General features: G+C 38.0%; 2 protein-coding genes across 33 annotated transcripts in view; one reads left to right on the forward strand and one right to left on the reverse strand.

Annotated features, from left to right (window-relative positions):
• Positions 1-590: 590 nt before the first annotated feature.
• Positions 591-11,205, reverse strand: dcp1b (decapping mRNA 1B). 2 transcript variants are annotated; one of them, XM_004083153.5, is made up of 10 exons: positions 10,798-11,205; positions 10,398-10,438; positions 10,089-10,216; positions 5,250-5,316; positions 4,972-5,137; positions 4,711-4,809; positions 3,542-4,319; positions 2,542-2,765; positions 2,111-2,323; positions 591-1,987 (listed from the first exon to the last, which is right to left on the reverse strand). In XM_004083153.5, exons 1-10 carry the CDS (start codon positions 10,954-10,956, stop codon positions 1,910-1,912), a joined length of 1,953 nt encoding a protein of 650 aa, XP_004083201.1. In that variant the 5' UTR covers positions 10,957-11,205; the 3' UTR covers positions 591-1,909. The 2 variants fall into 2 exon arrangements, with proteins under 2 accessions (XP_004083201.1, XP_020569917.1); XM_020714258.3 differs by having other exon boundaries at positions 10,802-11,176.
• Positions 6,453-24,058, forward strand: part of cacna1c (calcium channel, voltage-dependent, L type, alpha 1C subunit) — a 192,246-nt gene continuing 174,640 nt past the window's right edge. For 26 of the 31 annotated variants that reach the window (XM_078942241.1, XM_078942259.1, XM_078942245.1 and 23 more), the window contains exon 1: positions 6,453-7,941. In XM_078942241.1, coding sequence (XP_078798367.1) covers positions 7,818-7,941 — 124 coding nt within the window. In that variant the 5' untranslated portion in view covers positions 6,453-7,817. Of the gene's footprint in view, positions 7,942-18,175; positions 19,170-24,058 lie in introns of those variants that run through there. The other 5 variants (XM_078942248.1, XM_078942261.1, XM_078942262.1 and 2 more) reach the window with 1 other exon arrangement.

Below are 24,058 nucleotides of genomic sequence, written 5' to 3' on the forward strand. Positions count from 1 at the left end.
CTGAGCTGTTTTAAACAGTCAAACCCTGAAGACAGTCCTAATGTTACCTGCAAAATGCTCAAAAGGGGGCTTGGCTTGTCAAAGGAATAAGGTAGGAAATGACTTTAAAATCAACACAACTATACTTTTGGGGATGTTCTATAATATGTATCCATACACTGAGGAAGACAAGTCCTCAAAATATGTTACAATTACAATACAAGAAGTTTTTCTCTTGTCATTAGTGAAAAAGATTTGTCAAATGAACTTGGAGAATTTGTCTTGATAAGATTTCTTAAATAAAATGTAATATCCTGCCTTTTAAAGACAAAAAACAACAACGTAGAATTAACAATATTTAAGTATATTAAATATGAGTGTTTTAACAGCACAGCATATTTAACAGCACATTTATCACGACAGAGCAATTGAACAGGTTAATTAGCAAAGAATGCTCTAAACTGTAAAAAAAAAGATTAACCACCATTTCTTTATTGATTGACACTTTAAATTATAATGAGAGAACTATTTCGATCACTTTGTAGATTTATGAACCTTCAACCGCAATAATCAAAGCACCACCGAACCAGAAACAGTCAGCAACACCAGAGGCGGCTTTAAAAGAATTTTATGTAATGGAACAGCAAAAATATTCCAGACAATAAGAGATTGTGCAGAAATATTTCAATTAATTAACATGGTTTCAAATGAGACAAGTTTTATATTTTAATAAGCTGTCAAATGAGTGGATGATGTGAACACATCTAACATCTAAATGGAGCCTAATATTGCTTCTCAAGTATAAAAATAGGAATGAATTTATTTCTCTTCTGTCCTGAAACATATTTACACTGCTGCTGCTGGTTTTGTTTGGTTGCTACAGTAACATTTAGCGATGTGCAAGTTTAGAGCACGAGTAACACACAAACCCAGACATTGACATGAGAAAGTGGCCTAACGGTATAAATAAAATGCTTTCAGAAACCCACAGTGGGACCGTCTGCTTTTTTTTTTGTTTAAAAACAGTAATAGATAACACATGGAAAGGAGGCGGAGTGATACATCTGTGTCAATCATTTCTGTACTCCTAAAACCTTTTCTAAAAAAATACAAACCAAAACGTGCCGCTTCTTTGACAAAAATACCCGTAAACTAGCAGTTTGTGAGGCAGTGCATATCAAAAGTTTCTCATTAAGCTGAGTTACGGAAGTTTCCTTTTTCTTGTAAATAACAAAGATGTAGATAGGACCGTTTCCTGTATGTTACAGGTGTGCAGGAAACGTGAACACATTCCTCTCTGTCCCAGCTGGAAAATGATGTATGCTACAAACTGGAGGATTTAACACAATATAACCAACAAAACTGGAAAATTCTGCATTTTGATTACAAAACAGTTAAAACACAATACTTGTATTTGCTAAAAAAACAAAAAAAACAAAAATGGCGGGCAGCAAAAAAACAAAGTCATGAGATTTTAAAATCTGGGCTTTGTTATTTTGCTGCCCGAGTTTTCAAGATTTGTCCTTTTTTTAAACTTTACAAATTGTTTATTGTAACCTTTAATAACTGAAAATAGAAATCTTTGAAAATATGTGAAAGTCCAACAGTTTACTAAAAGATAGAATCCGCTACAAATAGCTTCTGACCTACGTAAAGTAGTTCAGAATTGAATATATGCTTTGGAGCGTCTCATTAGTAAAAGATGCAAACTACTGTCGTTACCTTTACAAAAAACTACAATTACCATTTCTACAAAATAGAATGTTTCCATTTTTTGGAAGAAGAAAAAAGCTTTATTTGGGGCAAATAGAGGCAGGCTGACACAGAGACAGTGATTTTAAAAATGGATGCAGTACATTCTTCTTTGGAGTCAGAATACATCTGAGAACAGATGGAGTGTGACTGACTGCAGACAGGGTGTGAAGAGTCATCAGTACTTGCTGCTGGAGCTGTTAGCGAATCGGCTGACGTATGCTTCGTAGATGGAGTTCAGAAATGAGCTGTCAGTCTGAAACACACAGAGAAGCAACTCAGTAACAAATGCTTCTTTACTGGCACATGCAGAGCATGTTTTTTGAACAGCAACAGAAGAGCTGTGCTCATTAGAAAGCAGCATTGTGCTGTCATTTACCTGGATTAAATGCAGCAGCGCGGCTTGAAGCTGGCTTTTGGAAAGGGCTCTGACCTCCTCCTGCTGGGGGGGTTGGGGCAGGGTTGTGGGTGCAGCATGGCTTTCCTGAGCAATGGCAGACGAGCCACTGCTGAGCTTTGTCTGAGTGAACACACTGGGAGCAAGGAGTTGAGTGGGGGGCACGGTGGCTGGTATACGTTGGGGGGAAATGACCTGAAGGTTTACAAGGTTTGTTGAAGAACTGAATTATTCATTTCAGAAAAGAAATTTCATTCAAACAAATAGAATTTCATTAAATAGATGGAGGAAATGTCAAAATCTTCAGGAGTTTGGCATTACAATACTGGAGTTTGTAGCTTAGAAACAACAAAATTGGTGAAATACATTTATTTGTTTAAATCTACCAGCTATCGGGGGGGGGGTCAATGTACCTGACACTGCAGGGCCGTTTTTTGACCTGCAGTGAGCGAGGCTGCGGCTGGTCCCGCCGGTGAACTGGCACTGAGGTTTTGGTTTGGGCCCAGGAATCGAGGAGCCAATCCGGGGTGAGGTCGCGGCAGATCAAGAGAGCTCAGGCTCTGTTCTTGCTGGACCAACTGCAGCTTCTGGAGGAGTTCATGAGGTGAAACCACTCCCTGCAACTGGGATGGCAGACCTGACAAAACAGAGCCAGAACTTATATATAAAAGATACTTTTAAAACGCGCAAAAGAAACTTGTCTCTATGATTAAATAATTGTTTAAATCTAATCTTTTACATCATTCCGTTGAAAACTGAAACTGAAGCCGACAGTTAAGGTCTTGGGTTCACATCGGCCTCAGCACTAACATTCAAGCAGCCACTTTAAATGAACAGTCTATGTAAATGTGCAAACTCTTGCGTTCACACGAAGCTTCACAAGTTGTCACGACCAATTTTAGGCTTTATGTACGTGGCTACTGAATGCATCTTGCAAGTAAAACCAGGTCGAACTTTGACCAATCAGGGACTCTGTATGGATGGAGACCCTTATAATTCATTGAGGTGCCCACGGTTTGAAAAACTGATCATGAGAAATGAATAATGACAGTTGGAGTCCGGACATGCACTAGTAAATGGAACAAAAAGAAAAAAAGAAGAAAAAGAAGAAGTCCCTCCCTGATTGTTCAGCGTGAACACCGTGGGCTAAATGTGTTGAAGAAGCCCCATTTAACTCGTTCTTGAATTGGCATCAAACACCTGGAGTGTTTGTTGCTTAAAACATTGATGAATTAACATTTTGAAAGTAGAATAATAATCCTTGTCAGTAAAGGTGATCTCATTTTTATAAATTTGCTCCAACTATTAAGTATTAAATTTGTTTTAAAATGGGTTTACTATATACGTAAATTCGTTTTACATGTTGGGATGTCGTGCTTTTGTTTATGTGATGCGGCAGAAACCATTTCTCACCTGTTCCCAGTGAAGCTGCTGCTGTTTGGCTGCTGTGCTGTTCTTCTGTTTGGGACTCTGGAAGTCTGAAAAACAGCTGCTGGCTTTGCTGTACTTGAAGGTGGGGGCACGAGGCAGACTCTCCTGCTACAAAATGGGGGGAGAGGTGAGAGTGAGCCTGAAGAGGGGGTGGATTGGAGCAACAAGCGGTGGGCCGGACAGCGGAGGAAAAGGTGGTGGCCAGTTGAGGAAGTGAATGACTTTGAAAAAGCTTCTTTATTGGATCATGGTGAAGCTGCTGCTGCTGCTGGTGATGATGATGATGGTGGTGGTGCTGCTGATGGTGATGATGATACAGGTGGTGGTGTTGGTCCAGGGGCACCCCATTATCACACAGTCGGTTCTCCGGGGACTCAGAGACGGTTTGCAGGCCGCCTCCAACACTCCTCTGGCCCTGCATCAGCTTTGCAATGGCCGGGCAGTGTTGGGGTTCGTTCTGCAGAGGTTGAGTGGAGGGGGAGGGACTGAGCAGAACAGCTACAACGTTTCCACTCTCTTCACCAGGTAGTGGCCTGACATCTCCATCTGAGCCCCCGGCAAGAGCAATGTGTCCAACAGCTGAGGTGACCGCATCGTCGTAGGTCAAAGTGCGAGCCACCGGGGGGCGAGAGACTTTTCCTGTGGTTGTGGCAGCCCTCCCAGCAGGAGGGGGAGCAGATATAGAGGAGTGCGGTGTGTGATGCTGAGATCCAAACAGGGTCGCCAAAGAAAGAGCCTTGGGCTCAGAACCCTCACTGCTCTAGATTTAAACAAAAGGAAATGTGTAATATAATATAATATAATATAATATAATATAATATAATATAATATAATATAATATAATATAATATAATATAATATAATATAATATAATATAATATAATATAATATAATATAATATAATATAATATAATATAATATAATATAATATAATATTATATAATATTATATTATATAATATAATATAATATAATATAATATTATATTATATTATATTATATAATATTATATAATAAGTAATGGATGTCAGTTAGAGAAACCAAACAAAAATAAGGTATTTCACTGAATAAAAGCTGACCAAAAGCTACATAAAAAAAAAATGTTTTAAGCAAAAACTGGAACTCAGACACAGAATCTAAACGTAATCATACCTGAGTGTGTGGTTTAACGGGTATTGGTTTGATGAGGTTGGGGTTTCCAAAAAGGACACTGCTCCCACCAATCTCTTTTGGTTCTGAGGGAGGTTTTTCCTGAGAAAACAAAGAGGAAATACTGTACATGCTCTTTTATTTTGAAGAAAAACTACAACAAAGAAATGAACAAAGCGAAACATTTTGTTGATCTATTTGACAAAAATGTACTGATAACTGATGTTTCGTTTGATAATCTTTCAGTCTTTGAAGGTAGCATACTTTGTCGAATTCGCTGCGCGCTTTGGTCAACATCTGGATGATGTCGACTGGCTTTGTTTTACTGCTTCCTCCTCCTTTTCCAGCTCCTATTATTCCTTCTCTTCCTCTTCCTGGTGACAACCACCCATCCTGGTTATGAGCCAGGAGCTGCTCCTGATGGGTCAGACTGGAAGGACGCAAAAAAAAAAAAAATCACTACATTTAAATATTTATTTCTTTTAACACGACACAATTTCAGCTTTGCTAAAGATTAACACGTTAAACACAAAACTACTTACATCTTCATCCTCTGGGCAACACGTTGACAGTCTTCCTTATCATAGAACCAAATCCCATGAATAACCACTGAAAGGACAAAACAGAAAAGAGACTTATATTTCTGAATTAATATTATACTAAAAAAAAGAAAACTAATAAAAGAACAGTCACAGCCAAAAAACAAAACAAAAACATGTTAACAGACCAGCTGTTTTTTTCTTAAATGCAATTTTACAAAAAGGTCAGCAGACAGCAGAATGAGCTTATGGATGCAGCATTTCCGCTACAACCAAATCAAATCAAAGCAGATTTTCAAAAGTTGAATTTTGATGCTGTGACATTTAAACAGACATCAGATATGTAACTATTAGCATTGCTGAAGAAATCATTCTGTTTCCATATCAAGTGGAAAGAAGCCTGTAGTCCCATTGGACGTTTGAACATGTGCCTCTGAAAGCGCCTTAGCTTCATAAACATGTTCAGTGAGCATGTGGAAAAATGTGAATTCTGCACATCAGAGAGCTAGTAAGACAGCTAGCAAATCAAAATTATTTTATTTTATTTCCTAGTGTAAATTAAAATGATCAGCATGAAATAAAAACATCTGTGAGGAAAATAGTAATTTGCTTTTTACCCCTTAATAAGTTCCATTCATATAACATTTATTGAACTTTTACAAGGAAATTCTGCCTTTTGAATGTTAAAAACCTTTAAGAAAAATAAGAGTTTATGAGTAAAATGTTAGAAAACTTAAACAGAAGGAAAGAATTACAAGTTTAGAAAAAATGAAAGATACTTGAAATAACTTTAATCCGACACTGAGATGAAAAAAGAATATTTGACATCTTAACCTCTTTAGACCCGAGCTCTTGTTTGATAGCTTTTTTTATTTCGTAGCCACGGGCCCACAGGTAATCAGAATGAACTACAGTGAAAATAAAACCCACAATGTGATGTCATCGTATGTGGACGCAAGGTCACAAGAGGCTAATATACTTTCTAAACTCATTCTAAACTTGTATACGATGCAGCATTAAACAGGAAACAGAAGAACTTTTCAAGCGAGAGCTTCACAGACAGCCCATATTCTCCCACAGACAGACCGACCGACCGCAGAGGTCACTGTGGATGAAGGAAACAGACAGCGGGGGGAGGCAGAGACACACACACAGAGTTAAGTTGAGCATGGGAAAAAATCAGCCCGGGACCAAATAAGCAACTGCAGAGGGGGACTGACTGGTGGAGTGGGAGCAACTGAGTGCTCACAGGGGACAGAGAAACACAGTCGAAGTCAGGGAGCCGGAAAATAGAAAACAAAAATGAGCAAGACGCTGAGAGAGAAACAAGGAAGTTTTACCAGGTGTGTTAGTCCTTCAGAAAAGGAACACGTCGTTCTAAAATCTCCATGTAATGAATTCTAAAAACACGACTACACTGTGACATGTCTGAAGCAGGATCATGTCCTGCAACACCTCAGCTATAAACTAACAAACAGACTGGTCAAAAGTAAAGAGGACACGATTGAAAAATCGCAGAAAATGCTTTTGACTAAAGATAAACAGCTACGGTGGCTTTCTGAGCACAAAAAAGGCTGAAAAGAGCAAAATTGACACAGGAGGGCGGGAAAAGGAACCACCAGTACCAAAATCTGAGCAGAAGGAAAAAGAGGAGGCGGGGGGATACATTCTACTCACTGGACACTGAAGAGAACGAAGAAAAAGAAAGAGGAGTATTTAAAATCTGGAGCCAAGAACCAAATCCACCCGAATGAGAAACCAGGAAGAGTAAATTAGCGGCAGTGTTTAACTAATAACACCAGAGATTGTACTTCAAAGTTGGAGCAAAACTCTGTGATTGCGAGATCCGCTCCTTAAAGCCTTCGGGACACGGACTTAATCAAAACAGTGAGCATATGTGATGACTCCTCTACAGTAAAAGTCACGGGACTTGCGTGTTTATCTGTATGTATCTGAAAAAGCACGTTTAGATGGGATTTAGCAACACGGTGGTTGTGTTGAGCTGCAACACAAAGGGAACCTTAAGATAAATTTAAGACTTTTATTCCGCTTAAACTTACTATAACTTACATTTTTGAAGGACTAATGTTGCCAGAGACAGTTTATGGCTGCATTATGAGGTCACGTTTTTGATTAAATGTTCAACTATTTGTCATGATGACCACTATCATTTCATTCTCACTGTTTCCTGGTGGAGGTTAGACTGTTCTAATAGTTAAAACACATCCTTATAGAGCTTTCCTTACATGAAACACACTAACTGTGTTTGGAGGAATGGAATCATGACAATGTGGGAGGAGTAGACACTGACATGTACGGCTTCTGAAACTTCGGAGGAAAGACGAGATTATTGTGTCGATTTTGCATCTTCGGCTGGAATGCAGGCATCTCGGCTGCCTCTCAGGTTCAAATGAAAGGAGGGAGCACCACCGTTCCTGTGGCTGACTAAACCAATCCTGCACCACCTTCTTCTGAAGAAGAAACACTTTTGTTTTATCGAACCTGCAGGAGGACTTTGTGGATTCTTTTAATTCAAGATTATTTCTATGCAAGTGGAGAAAGACAGAAACCATGATTAGAGGTCTGTTTCAGAGAAAACCGAAACATGAGAGGCTGAAGGAGGAACCTGAAGTCCGATTTAAGGGCTTGTTGGTGTCAGAGAGAGACCTGGGATATACATACGTCCGACCTGGAGGTAAGAATCTACAGACAACACATTAAAAATGGTCTCAGGATGTGTCGGCTCAGATCTACATATGCGTGAAGGTGCAGCTGATAACACAAAATATAAATAAAATGACCAACAGAATAACCAGAAACTAAACAATGCTGCATATCAATTTTAGATTTAGAGAAAAGAATTCAAGTAATTTCTGCTGAAAAACATCAATACTGTCAAAAATGTTCATGTGAGACATTTATTTTTATTTCTTTATATATTTCTTTATATTCTTAGAAAATAAAAAAAAACACTGAACAGAAACATTAAAAGAAAATAAGACAGATCCGTGGAAAAAAAAATACTGTATACTGAAATTGAGAGCTGAAAGACTAATTTTTTTTTAGAATATTGGTGTGACTAAAAAAAAAAAAACAGCTGTAAAGACTTATAAAAAAAATTAAACTTGAAGGCTTCAGGCTGGAAAAATAGCATTTTGTTCTGTCCAAACATTTTTGTTCTGTGACCTATCCACGCAGTTCATTTTTAGCCCGGGCTGCCACTTTGTGCCAACCACCGTTCCAGGAAGTTGCGGCAGCACTTAGGCCGACATGTTTATCTAATGATAAGATTCCACGACCCCTCCACCAAGAGGTCACAATGCACTGGCACACTAATGCCAGCAAGCTATAAATCACATTTTCTCCAATAAAACCACGTTTTCTGTCTACTAAAAGTGTTCTTTCGTTATGTCATCTATGTAGAAATTTGGTAAACATTAGTTTGAGCAGCTATTATAGGGTAGGGGGTATTACTTTTGATGGGTCTCACTTGATCTTTCTTTTTATCCTCTTATGTACATTAGCTTATGGCCGCTCTGTAAATTTGGTTCTACAGTGTCACATCTACAAACGCAAAGAGTCTCTTTGAAGCCAAACAGTTCCTCTAAATCCTAGGAGACACACTGATAAAAATCAGTCTGATAACAACCATTACTCATGTCTACTTTTGAGCTCTTTTATTATTCATCTTAAACCAGAGCAATCAGAGCAAACTAACATTATGCTTGACCATAACGTTTGCTTTGAACCCACCATTCATTTACTTACATAAACCAATCTAATCTGTTCATTGTAACAGCAGACACACTAATCAGCTGTAACCTGATTACTGGTTTCAAGTGTTTTTACGCTTCGTGCTTCCCACAAGCGAGTCGGTTCAAATCTGTTCCTTGTTGCAGATGCTCCTACCGCAAACCGGCTATTTTGTGTTTGTTAGCTTCTGAATAGAAAGTCTAAATATTGTGCTTTCTGTTTCACCATGTTCCAAGTAAATGTAAAATAACAAAAATGAATAAACCAAACAATTTCTTTCAGTACAAAGATCCGGCTGCATGTCATTGTATATGACGGGGAGGCCAAGACGACAGGAGCCTTCTCTGTGCTCGTCAGCTACTTCTAAGCTAGCGTGTGTTTAGATTATCAGTGACTGTGGAAGTGTATCTAATCTCAGCTGGCTGCTTTTGTGGTGCTGTCAGACTCTTGTCCCACAGGCACACTTTAGAATGTGATTGTGTGTGAGAGCGCCCGATGCAGGTCTCAGAGAGTTGGTGATAAAACAAACTGAAATAACTCTGCTGAAACACCTTAAATGGAGTCACCGATTCATCCACCAGTCACTAACGTGGTCCTTCCTATCTTATTTGATGTCAAAATAATGTTTTAGTCATAAAAATACGGCTGCGTTTGACGCAACAACATTTTTTTTGAAGATATGTCATTCTTTTAGCATTTCTAATACCCTGCACTTTTGTGTGCTATTCAAAAGAAATAAACATAGTAATTATGGCTTAGTAAAACATTTTAGGTCCATAAAAAAAACCCATAAAAATCTAACTATGATCTTTGGTTATGTGGGCCCGAACTGACCTATGCTAAGAAAATAAATATACTGAAACACATGTAAACAACCATTAATTAATTGCTATTATTATTCATATATTAGGATTTTAATAATATGCATCTGTTTATGCAATAAACTCCAGAGGAAGAGGGTCACAGCAATAACTAAAATATGTAATGCAGCAGCTTGCATTGTATTTAAGACTGTCATGCACAGCAAACGCTGAAAGAATAGGACAGAAACTGGAAATCTGTGGGCTATTTTTATATATTCTGACTTACATCGTGCGTTGCGATAAAGCAGGAAAGGGTCCTGAAGCTGAAAGTCCAAGTCTTTTGTGATCGGCTCTGTCAGATTGTCCATGCTGAGACGGTTCATAATGGTAAATCCGTGTCTTGGAGATGCCAATCTGAATTAAAACAGCATGCAAAATGACAAAAATAATAACTATCAAAACTCAGGAAAAAACAAGGTATTACACACAGTGGTACATTATCTCCCTAATTGATATTAAAATAAAAATAAAATAATTGAATGCAATGGATGACCTCAAATAAACCCTAATCACAGACTTTAGGTCTTTTCTTTACCTTGTGTAAATAAAAAGAGTGCCTTCAACTTCCGTCTTCTCCTGAAAAGTAACAACAATCACGTCAAAAAAAGTGGGGGACAAATGTGTATTTTAATTCTGTTTTTTATTAAACATCCTAGGTTGCTACTTTGTAAACAAAGCTAAATAAAGCAGTACAAAGTATGAGGATGGAAATTGTACCAGTGTGCTTGAGTAAATTAGTGTGTAGTCTCGTGATGTGGTAAAACTCTATACTAGTAGTTAAAAAATGATCTATAACTTCAATTTTGTTTTTGTTTTCAAAAATCAACTTCAAAGCAATCACTTTTAACTTAACTCAGTAATACTAGAACGAAAACGCTGTAATTTGAAGCTAAGCTAAGTTAGCACAGAATAGCATTTGTCAGGAAAAAACGTACCCACTCATTTGTTCTGTTGTTATATGTATACAGAGCGACTTGGCTGGCCACATCGACAATATTATTTATATATGGGTCTTGTCGCTGCAGAGCAGCGAGACTTATGTCCAGTCCTTTCGCAGCATTACAGCCACTGCTACCTTCAGAGGTCGCTGTCATGGTTCTGGACAAGTTAGCAAGCTAAACAACTAGCTAAAGAAATAGCCTGGCTAAAATCGATTAAACTGAACCAACGAGAAGCGGGGGAAAAAAAATCCGTGCACGAGTAGAAATATGCAGAGCGATTCGTTTATAATGTTAATACATTTCAATGTAAGCGTTTCCTTGGCTACTGATTGCTCTCCGTCATAAGTAAGTTAAGTTAAACAACGGCCATGTTTGGAGGTTGTAAACAACGTAGGCATGAGTAGCAGCACAGCGTTAAAGATTCAGCCTTAACAATCGAGTTCGAAAAGTCGATCGATGAAATTATATAAACGGGAGAAGTTTTTGCCGCTCGGTTAAAATGGGGACTTTTAAAATAAAATTTTGTCTTGTAATACCTTTTAAAAAAATGTCACCATTTTAAAAGACTGTTTCAGCGTTTTCAAAACAGACTAACATACGATAGGCAAAAACTGTCCCTCCTGACAAAAATAACATTGTTTTATGTTTATGCACTGTGGGGGGGAAAAAACCGTCGCATAAAATCCACCCAGAGAAAGGAATACAAATTGGTGAGTTTCTAACTAGCCTGGTAGGTAAGCATCTTTTCTTTATTTTATTTTATTTTATTTATTTTTTACCTTTTTTTGCTCTTAGAAAGAAGCTTCCCCTTTAAAGTGGTGAATACTTGATTTCCATCTGTTTATCACCACCGGTGAGACTGTAATGCTGATTGATGGCGATTCTCATAAACATATTAAAATTGTCGGTGATTCAAAATAATTGTGTCAACTTCTGCAATTCCTAATACATCCAAAAGAGGGCGATAAAAGATTCCACATTTTCTTGATGACTTTTCTGGCCTTGTATGGTTATGGTGTCCAAATGCTATTCTGAAGTAAACACATTTACAAATGATATATTGTGTTGAATTGTTATTTGCATAACAGATCACACAAGCTTTCAATTGCATTAAAATATTGCTTTAAACTAATAAACTCTTGCAGGTATTTTAAATACAGATAGCATTTAAGCAATGAAAATGTATCAGGTATTTTTTTCATTTATAGTTTTTTTTTTTTTTTTAATGCACATAATAATAATACCCAGTTATCTATAGATGTGAAGTGTATGTAACAGTTAAACATTTACAGTAAATAAGTAGAGTAAACCTTGCATGGAGTGCTCATTTTGACCTTAACATCATGTTACAGTTTTAGTTTCTTTGCTTTTGAGTTTTGGTCCTCTTTTTTGTTCTGTCATGTTTTGAGTTCACTTCCTGTTTTGTTTTGTGGGGTTTCCTGTTTTGTGTTGTACTCGAGTTCTACTTTTGGTTCCCATCCGCCCTCATTGTTGTCACCTGTGTCTCGTTTGTCTGTATGTATTTAAGTCCTGTCTTTCCCTTCCTCCTGGGCTGGTCCATATTATGCTCTTCCCTATTCAAGTGTTTTCAGGTGTTTTCGAGTTTGCCTGCTTGCTGCAGTAGTATTGTTTTTTTTAGTTATTAAAGACCTTGTTCCTGGAACCTCCTGCCTCCCCCTTTCTGCACCTGGGTACTCCCTCAACCCCCACCGTGACAAGAAATTGAGACATTAGATTATTTTTGTTGGTATTGCAATGAATTAAGATATTTGACCTTTTAAAATGGATTGAAGCTTTTATGTTATCATATTAAAGTGAGAAACTTGGCTTTTAAGCTCTGAATTAGTGTCTGTTGGTTGAAATGTGGGTGATTTGGGTCTATATGCAGAAGTCGTGAAGTGATGACTGTCAGGGTAAAAGTATGCACATACTAGTATTCTAGTATGCAAAAAACCTAATTTTTAGTGTTGAAGTATTTATTAATTTTAGCATTGCTGAAGTTATATTGTCTGGTTACTGAAGAAATCACATTGCAGTGTAGCTATGACACTCTGAAATGTTTACACTTGTGATTATGAGCAGTCAAAAACTGAAAGGAGAGAAAGCCACCAATTTATTATGTAACAGTTTGTTTTTCTTCATACTTCTGGGGGATTATTTGTCATATAAAATCTATCAGTTTAATCATATAAGCTCATAAATAAAGGATTGATATGTTGCATTAAAAGTTGTGGATCTAAGTATCTTTTGAAGTGGAAATATGATATCGATTCTAAACGGCAATTCTTCTTTTTAGACAGGAAACCAGGACAAGATAACATCAGAACTCCCAAAATAACCAATAATGGTTTAAGGTTGAAATGATACTATTCTGACTTTTAAAAGACAAGTGCTGCAAAATGTTGAAGTCTTTGGTTACTTTTGAAGTACTTTTTGGAATTAAATCATTAAATTTGAAACTCGTACAGTAAATTAGCATTCAAATGTACAATTTTTCATTTTTTAAAGTTAAAGAGAAAAGATTCAAAATACTCAGCAAAAAAAAAAAAACAATGCAAGGAATTCCCCTTTAAGTGACCAGCAGGTTGCTGATTTCCCACAAAAGACTAGAGCATTTGAATGTTTGTCTAAGATTCCCAGAGATCCGTTGGGAGAGTCTCACTCGCACACTCCATACAAAGAGGTCTAGAACAGCAAAAATAAAAGAGTCCTAAATAGAACTGATGTTCCATGGGTAGGCTGAATTACAGAGGACATTTTTGAATGTGTCTCTGCATGTTTGTGTACCGTCCCCTCCAGGCTGAGATATCTGTTCTCACGACCTGCCCTCCGTCCACTCATCTCCCTCTCAATCTTTCCTATCTGTCCTTCTTTCATTCACTGAATAACACAATTAAGCAGAAGCCAGGTTTAGTGTGTTAAGTCTAATAATGTCCATCTGTCTCATGATGTCTCCAGTACCGATATGGGAGTCATCTGCTTTAGTAAAAAACTAGTTTGGAAGACACATACTAGTTATTCTTCAGGGTTTATTTTTAAAACTTTATTATTACTCAATGTATTTAGTCTATTTAGTTTGTTATAAAAGCACTTTCCACATTTTCACCATGATTGAATTTGGAACATTTCCATGAAAAGAGATTAAAGCCGATGTTTGTTTGTGTAAACAACTGCTTCAGGCTCCCAAACTGTCAAATGGGTTAATAGAAATGAGTATTAGAGTCACAGATTCATCTTGTGACTTTTTGGATGGGTTTTAATCTTGTGACTCTTGATTTCCTTATTTGGGAACATACAGAGCGCATGAAACTGGCCTTGATCGGTTCTATTAATGATATAAGGTTCGACTCTCATGTCAGAGTGAACATTCAGAAAGTAAAATGAGATAGAGTCTAGGAGGAGCTTATAGACTACAGTGATGCTGTTTTTCTAACAATAAACACACTGCTTTTTAAGGAAAAACACATATATGAAACAATAAATACTATTAAATAAACATAAATGCAAAAACAACTCAAGAATGTACTATCATTGGGCTGCAGCTTACTGATTCTAATGGGCAATTTTGTTACCCTTACTATTATTCATTTGGTTGCAGCGTATTAACAGCATCATTCAGAAGATAACTATTAGTAACTCTAAAAAGAATGGATCTGACAAAGCATTAATAAAACCTGGAAGAGTATTTACTGAAAGAAAAAAAACAACACTTAGCCTCAGAGTCCAGAGTAGAAAGTAATGCTGGAAACCATGACGCAGTTCATTAGTATGCTGTCTAAAGAAGATAAACTAATACAAAAAAAAAATTGAATAACATGAAACACTTAAGGCTTAACTCAAAAGATCAAAATATACTTAGAAAACTGCAATTCTAAGTCAAGACACTAACACATAATCAGAACTGAACTGTATTTCAGCATTATTCTGAATGTGGTGCTTTTTTTGATTAGTTAGTTATTTTTAGTTGTGTTGTGTTATTTCCTCCCTAGTTTATGTTTTATCTAACTAATTAAAAGGTCATTGCTCTCAATACCTTACATATTGCTAGTAGGGATGCACTGAATATTCGACAACAAAATATTTTCATGGCTTTAGATGACCGGCTGTGGAAGACATTGGCTTTTGAGGGCTAGTGGAGTACATAATACACAATATCAAGTAGCCCACATTTCTCGAATCTCGAATCTAATCTGAGATGTAAACATTTACTTCATTTGAAAACATGTCTGAAATGTATTCTAGGCAATTTATTCAATAATTAAAAATGATGAAAAGCTAAACATCTGCATTTGATATTTGGTAACTATTCGACCAAGCTTTTTACTACGACTACAACTAATAATAAAAAACGTCTTTATTGGTAACTATGACAAATCATAAAGTACCTTTAAATGTAAAAATGGTACCTTCAGGAGAGCTACCAACCAAATCTAGATCTATCATACTAAGTAGGAACAATACTAATTTAGTTCTACAAAAAATAAAAAAAAGACAAAACCAAAGGCTTCTTGGACTCCAGTAATTGGTTTGAATAGATTAGAGTATGAATTCTGAAACAGTCCATGAACCGATTTTAAATATTACAAATGTTTAAAGTGGAACCAGTTTATCCTTTCATATGTTCTAATGTTCTCAGTCTGGAATTTTTGCACCCTATGAAGCAGTGGAAAAAAGTACCAGAAACGATCAATTTATTAGTAATACTCTGTAATAACAGAACATCTATATCAAACAAATTATGCATTTTTCAGAAAAAGACAATTCAGTTAACAAATTGAGCTTTCTGAGTTGCCTGTCTGTCTTTACTATGTCTACAGTGACACATGGAGACAAAAAGCTTTAAACTGGATGGAATAGTGGGTGGTGATTTGGCACTTTAGCACTGAGCAAATGAATACAGGCATGGCTGAACTACCCGATTCACCTCCTGATTATAGCCCACAGCCAGACTGACATGAGGCCTGCATATTGTTAACTTTTTATTCCATGTCAAGGACAATTATATGGGAAGGCCACAACCAAGATTAGAATGTGGAAAGCTTTTCGCTGTTCTCCTTGTATATTACTGGGTCAGATTATGTTGGTTTAAAAAGAAAAACATATATAAACACAAATAAAACACTAAATTAGATGCAAATTGAATTATTTAATTTGTTTTCATGTTCTTTATTTATCTTGCAATTCTTTTAGTTAAATTAAATCTGAATTATGTGTTGAGAAACAAAAAGCGTAACAGAAATCCCACTTCTGAAACAAAGGGTTCAATCAGAGAAGATAAAGCATCTAAACTCAGTGCTACAATATATGGTAATAGATAATTTCATTTTTGGTACATTGCTTTTCGGAACTTTGCTCTGACTCATAAAGGCAATCAGAATCTGTTCTGGATAAATGAAGTATGAAGGGTTCACCACATCATCTGATGCCCTTCTAACCAAAATGTGCTCATCAGTCATGTATCACTTCACATCTTTGCTTCCAGTAAGTTAAGTCATTTGTTATTGATATTATTGATAAGTAGAAGGCTCCTTTTTGGTTAAGAAAACCTAGACGGGCATTTTTATTATAATGTTGTATTTAGTCAAATTGAATGTTTACAATGCTTATTATTTTCAAAAGTTAACACAGTTTTCAGAAATATTAACAAAACTCCTGTCATACTTTAGTCAAAACACTTCAGAAATACAATAGAAAGCTTTTTTTTTTAGAGAAACTTGTTCACATATCTTTAGGGAGCCATTATCAGCTAATAAACTCAGTGTCTTTGCTTTGTCCTTTTTTAATGTCAGGTGTTTGAGTTTATTCCTTTCCACCTCTGAAGCAAAGTAAGCACAGTGCTGTACTCTATAGTACAAGACCCATTCTGATGATAACTGTGGTGTTGGTGTTTTTAATCTTCTGAATGTTGTGCTTTATTTTGATTTACACATTGTGGAACTGGCATTTTTCTAATGATGGAGGACCATTTAAGAAAATTAGGCTTAAAATTCATTTCTCAGTTTTATTTTTATTAAAATCATTGCTAATCGGGAACAGGTGAAAAAAAATGCCATTTGAAGAAGATTATATTTGTGTGAGGGGCTGTAAACTAGCATTAGAGCACATAAACAGAGAACGCAGCAACGGGCAAGGTAAGGGGGCGGGGTTGCTCATAACTCAGAGGCGAATTTTTAATGAGCTACTGCTCTGCAGAATCTGTCCTAGAAAACGACACAGGTTTTTTGATTTTTTTCTAAAATTGGTATCATCATAATTAAAAGACCAATGGGAAGGCTTTTAAAATGGATCAAAAGATCATCGGAGAGGAACTTTCAGTAAAAGATGGGAGTGATTTCATTAATCTGTAAGCCACAATTTGTATTTTCTCAATAAATGGCAAAAGAAAAAGAAAGATCCCTTAGAAAAGAAGTTTTGATTTCAAGATCCAAAAAGAAGCTTTTTGTTAAAAAATGCTTAACTTGAGACTGTTTGTTTCAGCGGGCAAGTCCAGGCCTATTTGACTGGTGGAGCCAAGCTGAATAATGTCATCAAAGCATTGTTTAGGGCTATTTAGGTAATAGCTGATGTTGTTTTTGTTTGACATTTTACTCCCAAATGAGCTTTGTTTCATTGTGTTACCTGAGTAAAAGAGGCCCCTACCTCCAGACAATGACATGCCTAGAGGGCTAAGCATAATTTGTTCCTGGTTGTGCAGACCAGCGTTTAAGCAAATGTGACTGTAGTGAAGGGGGAAAAGAAAAAATGAAAAACCACAATCAAAGTCTAACGATGTCTTGTCCTGTGGATCAAGAGGATCACATTCATTCTTTGACATCTGACCTCATAGATCCACTGAACTCCGTGACTTTTGGATCAAACGATCTTGAAAAATCTGCATCTTTGTGGTTTGTTCTAGTTTGAAAGGAGCTGTGAAAAGATCAGAGCTTGAGTCATAAAGGAGTCCAAAACCCAGATATTTAGTGAGCGTGTAAACACAACTTTGGCCAAAGAAAAGAGCGAGCTGAAAAAATCCAGATGTGGGGGACTGTGGACCAATGGCATGCACAGGTCTACAATCTCTGTTTGTTCCTGAACAAATTAAAGTCTTTCTTTGAGCCTGCTATGGATCATTATGCTGTTTTACACGCACACACTTTCCTCTTCTTCCTCCTCCTCCGCATGCCTTCTTTCTCTTTTCTGTACTTACCCCAAAAACAATTCTGACGTTGTGGGCACGCTTCATAATACCCTCATCCTCACAGGCATCACCATCTTCATCATCATCTGGAAAACAGCCGCTGGTTCTCCTCTATTGCCTGTGCCGTTTACCCCCCCCCCCCTCCCCTCCTTACTTCCCTCCTTCCTTCCTTTGGAGCAAACTCACACACACAGACGCGCGCGCACACATCTGGAAACAGTCAAGGCGTCTACATGTGCTGAAAGGGGGGGTACCCCACGCTCTTGCTCTCTCCTTCTCTCTCGGTATCACTGCAGAGCTGAGCTGCAGGGGCAGCAGAGGCAAACTCCCGCTCAGTGAGACACACCGAGAGGCTGACAGACAGACTGAGTCACAGGCGCACACGACCGGACCGTCATGGACTGGATCGGGGCAGAGAAACCAACACTCGGATGAAGCAGGACGGCCTGGCTTTTGTTATCTGGGGAGTCTGCTTTTTGGAATAACCGACAGCCCGCGCGGGGAGGTTTAAGCCGTGATGGAATATTTACACACCTTTCATTTTCAAAATTTCCTCCTCTCCTCTTCCTCCTCTTTTTCCTCCTCCTTCACCTCCACCTCCTCTGCTTCTTCATCCTCTGCCATTCTGATGACACGCTGCTGAAGATGCGCACGAATGCGTCTTTTGCGCACTTCCATTGCGACCGTCACTGACAGCGTCCGTTCTTTCTGACATTTCCAAACCTCAGTTGTTTTCCCTTTTACCTAACCAGTGCGAAGACAAGGGGGAGAGGAGTGTGAATTGAATTGGACGCAGGGCTGGTTTCATGTTTCTCGCCTAGGGCCCGGATGTACCGAGGGATGCACCGGTGCGTTTTCCCAACCGGTTCTGCCGAAAGCTCCCTCTTTTTTCTCGCCTTCACCTCCATCATGGGGATTAGGTAATATTCACTCCATCCAAAGCGACCCTCCCCATAAACAAAAATAACGGATTACCCCCAAAACTGTCCGTGTCAGACAGTTTTTTTTCTTTTGTTACTCCTCTCCTTGTATCATTTCTTTATTTTTGGGGGTCTTTTTCCCTCCCCCGGTTGGTTCCCTTTTCCTCCCTCTCTTCCCATTCACCTCTAGGGATAACACAGGACTACGTTTATGGTAAATGATAGCAAAAACATGTACATCCCGGAGGACACCCTTGAGAACCATCAAGGTACGTTGCGCCTTCTTTTATTTAACTAACAAACATATGAGTGTGAATGAGGAGGGGAGGGGGACTGAGAAGTATGGTGGTCTGGAAATGGAGTTGGTGAGGGGAAAGGAGAGGAAGATAAGGGAAGGAAGGCGGAGAGAGAGTGATGAAGGGGTGTCATTTCTTTCGTTTCAACAGATGGACAGATGCAGTTCTCAAGTTGCCACTGTGTCTCTGTGTGCACTTTTTGTTTATTCCATCTCGGCAGCACCAACTCGTTCTTTAACTGCAGGTATGAGCGGATATGAGCAAGGCCTATGGAATCGATTGGTTCGGTCCACACTTGTGGATTCGTCAGGGCCTAATCATGCGTGGCAGAAGGTGGGATTCGGGGGGCAACTGGCACAGTTTGAGACATCTCCAAGCTTGTGCGTAAACAGATCGTGGAGTCTGTTGAATCAAACACAACAATCTGTCCTGTTGTTTTTGTTTAGTAACTAAATAGTTTATTACTTTAAATATGACTGGAGGCCTCTTATGATAAAGGACGCGGGGGAAGCTGCATAGATGACAGGTGGCAGCAGGACTTTTATTTTCCCGCTGAGAATTTGCTTGATGAGTTATTTTGGGAATGGAAGAGAGGACAGTACACACGTCACGACTTTTAAAGTGTTTTTCTAACCACGCCGGCGTGATGGTGGTGGGAGAGACCGAAAACCCTGCCAGTGTCACGGCGAGGAAAGGCTCTGTTTGCATTGCGCAGTATTACGCGTCGCTCCTTCCTTCCACCCACGTTGCAGAGAGCGATGCCCAGGCAGCAACGCATTTGTCTGTGGCCGAGGCAGCCGTGCGGCTTGACAGGCGGTTATTTCCCCAACCTCTATTCTCTTCATAACCGTCGTCGTCGCCCCCCATCAACCACCTTCATCACAACCACATACCTCTGCCTTGGCGACAGGTTCCATAGCAACAGGGGATCAGGAGTGGGGTGGCGGTGGGTTCGCGTGTATGTAGGTGGATGTGCGTGCGCTTGGACGTGCATCTGTGTCGCAGCGTGGCACCAGCAGTTTGCAACGAGGAGCAACTGCTGTTTTCAGTGTTACCTGAAGGAACAGCTGTCAGGTTCATGCTTCTCTCTAAACTAGTGGAGGACAAGCTGCTTTTCCCCACGAAGTTAAAAAAATCAGCTTCCATTATCTAGATGTTACCCTTACCTGTCAGGGTCGGACAAATGTCAATATAGTACATGTATTCGTCAATAAAGTATATATATTCACAGGCCTCATGCACGTACATCTTCCATACTCCTGATTTCGTTAATAAATCAGGTCCCTCTTGCATATTATAGTTGATTTTTTAGTTTTCTGCTTATTTTGGTTCAGTTTGTGTTTTTCTTACCCTCCATTTTTGTGCTTTTTAAGCATATATGTAAAACTATTTTTTACAGCTGCATTCCATCTTTTGGATGCCCCTGTCATCTTTATTTTACACTTCAGCAATTCTCCTGGGTCCACACGAAAATTTTACCTTCCTCATCACAAATCCTTTATATGAGAGAAACAAGTAACTTAAAAAAAATCATAGAAAAAGTTATAACACAGATAGACTTATTTTACCAGGTTGACATGTCTCATCTTTAAAAAAGTTTCTTAAGACAATAGTTTTATAGCTTAACTTGGAGATGTTCAACACCATTTTGAACTAACAGCTGTTGCTGTGCTTCATGCCCTCCAAAAAGTCTAGCAAATGAATTCAGCTATCACCGTGGAAAGTAGGCTGCTCTATAAGATCACAGCACAGATGAGGATTGATTAATGAGTTGTAAAATCAAAGTGAAACCTGGCGTCAACCTTTTCCACAAATTAATTTTCCCAGAGATAAGAAAAAAGAAAAGAAATCTTGATGAGACCTTCAACATCTTAGGTTTTATTGAAACAATTTAAGCTCTGTCACTTCTGGACCTTTTATTAAATTTGCAGCAGCCATGTGATATTTTCAGCACCATGGACAGTTCAGCCATTATTGGTCTATTGACAGTTATGGATGCATGATGGATGCTGACATTGTAAAGAATCAGCTTTTGCTCTAAAATATTATTTGTATTTTGCATTGATTCCCTCAATGTCCAAATCCCAAATAGCCTGTAAAATATGATAGGAAAAATATGGAAAAATTGATATAAACAAAGTAATTACATTTCTATTTTTTAATATTGTCTTCGAATTTATAGACAAATTAGTGAAAGGTAAATGGACATAAGTATAGTAAAAAGTCAATTTAGGATTCTTTAAAGTCCCACTCCATGATCTTTTTATCTATTTTAAAAGCGTTCTTGTGGTCTTTCTATTATGATTATATTGTTTTTAGCCAAAATCTAAAAACCTGTGTTATTTTCTATGACATAGCTTCTGCAGGGCAGCAGTATTTCTTTATAAATTCCTCTCTGAGTTGTGGATGGAACTGTTGGTGCATAGTAAGCCTATCCTCATTTCCCAACATCCATCTGTTTAAATGCTCTCCTACTAGTTTACAGCTCCTCACAAGCCCAACACAACTTTAAAGGTGCAACCAAATTGGCGAACAATGTTGGATATATTTACAGCCGTACAGTTTTGAGGATCTATTTGTCTGCAGGTGGGTGCATCAGAATGGAGCAGAGCAGGGAGCTTGAGGCCCACCGATTTGAGCACTTATGTCATTGTTACAAGTTTTTTTCCAATGGCGTTTTTTGTCTGCTTCTGATTCACAACAATTTGGCTAAAGATATACAGACCCAAAAATGATTAAAGATGCTTCTTTGTATCTGACCCTAATCTTCAGCTGACAACGAAAAAAAACAATTTGAGTTTGAATTGAAAAGGAAACACACAAGAAGTAGAGGGTATCTTTATATCTTGTAGCTCTGTGTTACACTTCCTAAGCTTTTTTTGCGCTGGTGCTCGACATTCTGTCCATTGTCACTTAGATCCCAGCTTTACATCTGCTCTGTGATTTATGATGCACACAGTTGGACTGAATCTTAATATTCTCACTATAAACCAGCTGTACTACATCTGCAAGCCTCTCAAGCAGCCATGAAACTGAATGTTTCCTGACACAGAGACATCCAGACTTGTTATTGCCTTCTGCACATTACAGATTGGAGCAAAATCTCACGAAACCCCATGTTATTGTATGTAGGGGAAAGAATCTCTCCCTTTTGCACACACATGCGCTTTTGCAGCACCAGTGCAATCAGCGAGTAATTTTCTCTGTGGGCATTGTGCCACAGGTGCCTCCGTTAGGCATGGTAATTGATTTCTGAAGGTCACCTGGGGTGCAGGACACCTGCTAGCTTAACTCACTCAAATGACTTGACAGGCTCAATGATTGCATCACTCTGAATTCGAGAGCTGTTGTAAATACTACATATGTCTTTAGTTTTATTTTAGCTCAGCTACTGGACAGGGCCTAAAACTAAAACACACTGTAGGTGTGTCAAACACTTGAATATTTTTAATAGAATATATAAAAAATAAATTATGCTAAAAAACCAAGATTAATGGCTGTGTTGCTTACAGAAATCCTTCAATTGAGGGTTTGAAAGGTGTAGTTTTATTTAATTAGTCAATGTCCTGCACAGCATTGCTTACAGATTTGTTTTAATTAGAAACCACATGGGGTAAAAACTTCATTTGACATGCCTGATGTAAACTAGAATACATTTTGGGTATTTAAGAACCCATCTATCAATAATTAATGCATTTTTTCCCCTCTGTCACAGTCCGAATTGAATTTTTTTTTATTTGAAACTGACAGCCTTGGTAGGACCAATACAAACATGCACCTCTGTTTGGGTTTTGGTAAAATGACACGACAACAGTCGCTCTAGCTTCTTCCCGTAGTTTAAAAATATGCATCATATTTCATTTAGTGACTTTAGGTGTGAATGTGAGTGAGTGTGGCTGCGTGCTTGTGTTGTCCCATGATAGATTTGTGAACTATCCAGGGTGTGACCTGCCTTTTTTCAACTGTGGCTGGGATAGGCTCCAGCCACCCTGTGACTGAAAGGGGATTAAGCCTGTGAGAAAATGGATGAATAGATGGAAATGAAAACAATGTATAAATCAAAATCTTTACAACAACTGTAATCATGCATGATCGTAATACATTGAAGTAGTTTTTCAGAAAAGTCATCAAAGTCTATCTGAGATTTTGAAGATAAGGTAAGGAACAAATTATACGGTATATACATTTACATTTCTTTATGGGTTTTGACAGCTCCATAGACTGTTACTCCCAAATTTTTCGTGCAAGACAAAAGAATTGTGTTTGTCTTAACATCCATTTTTCATGTGTTGTTTTTACTCATGCAGAAATCACAGAAAACCTAAGAGACTCAGACCTATTTTCAGTGATAGTTTCTTTTTTTTATTTTACAGAGGATGTCATTATCTTTAATAATTCATACTATTGGCAAAGAGGCTTCTTCTAAAAGAGGGCTCTATGTCTGTTTGAGTTTTTAATTGGCCAACAAGCTACAAATACTCAAGTCCTCTCCTGCTTTAAATGCACAGCATTTTATAGCCAGTATTGAGAAGTTGTTTTAAAGAAGGGAACGAAAAATGCTTTACTTTAACTGCAAAAACTGCTCAGAGGTAAATAAATTTTTCTGTGCTGGTGTTGAATTTAGACTTTTGCATTAGACAGTTCTTTTAAGGAAGAAATGAAAATTTTGTAAATTTAGTAGTTTTCTTCTGTTTGCTTTTCAGAATTTCCCATCAGAAGCCAACTTTGGGTTTTTGTTTTGTTGGGATTTTTTCCTGTCAAAGTCATCATACATGTTCCAATGGTGGATCTTCTGCTCCATAGATCCACTTCTCCATCACCTATCAGAAACACCAAAATCCTTTTTTTCAATATTGATATTT

This window comes from Oryzias latipes, chromosome 23 (genome assembly GCF_053564925.1).
Source record: "Oryzias latipes strain Hd-rR chromosome 23, Olatipes_Hd-rR_3.1".
Classification (NCBI taxonomy): domain Eukaryota; kingdom Metazoa; phylum Chordata; class Actinopteri; order Beloniformes; family Adrianichthyidae; genus Oryzias; species Oryzias latipes.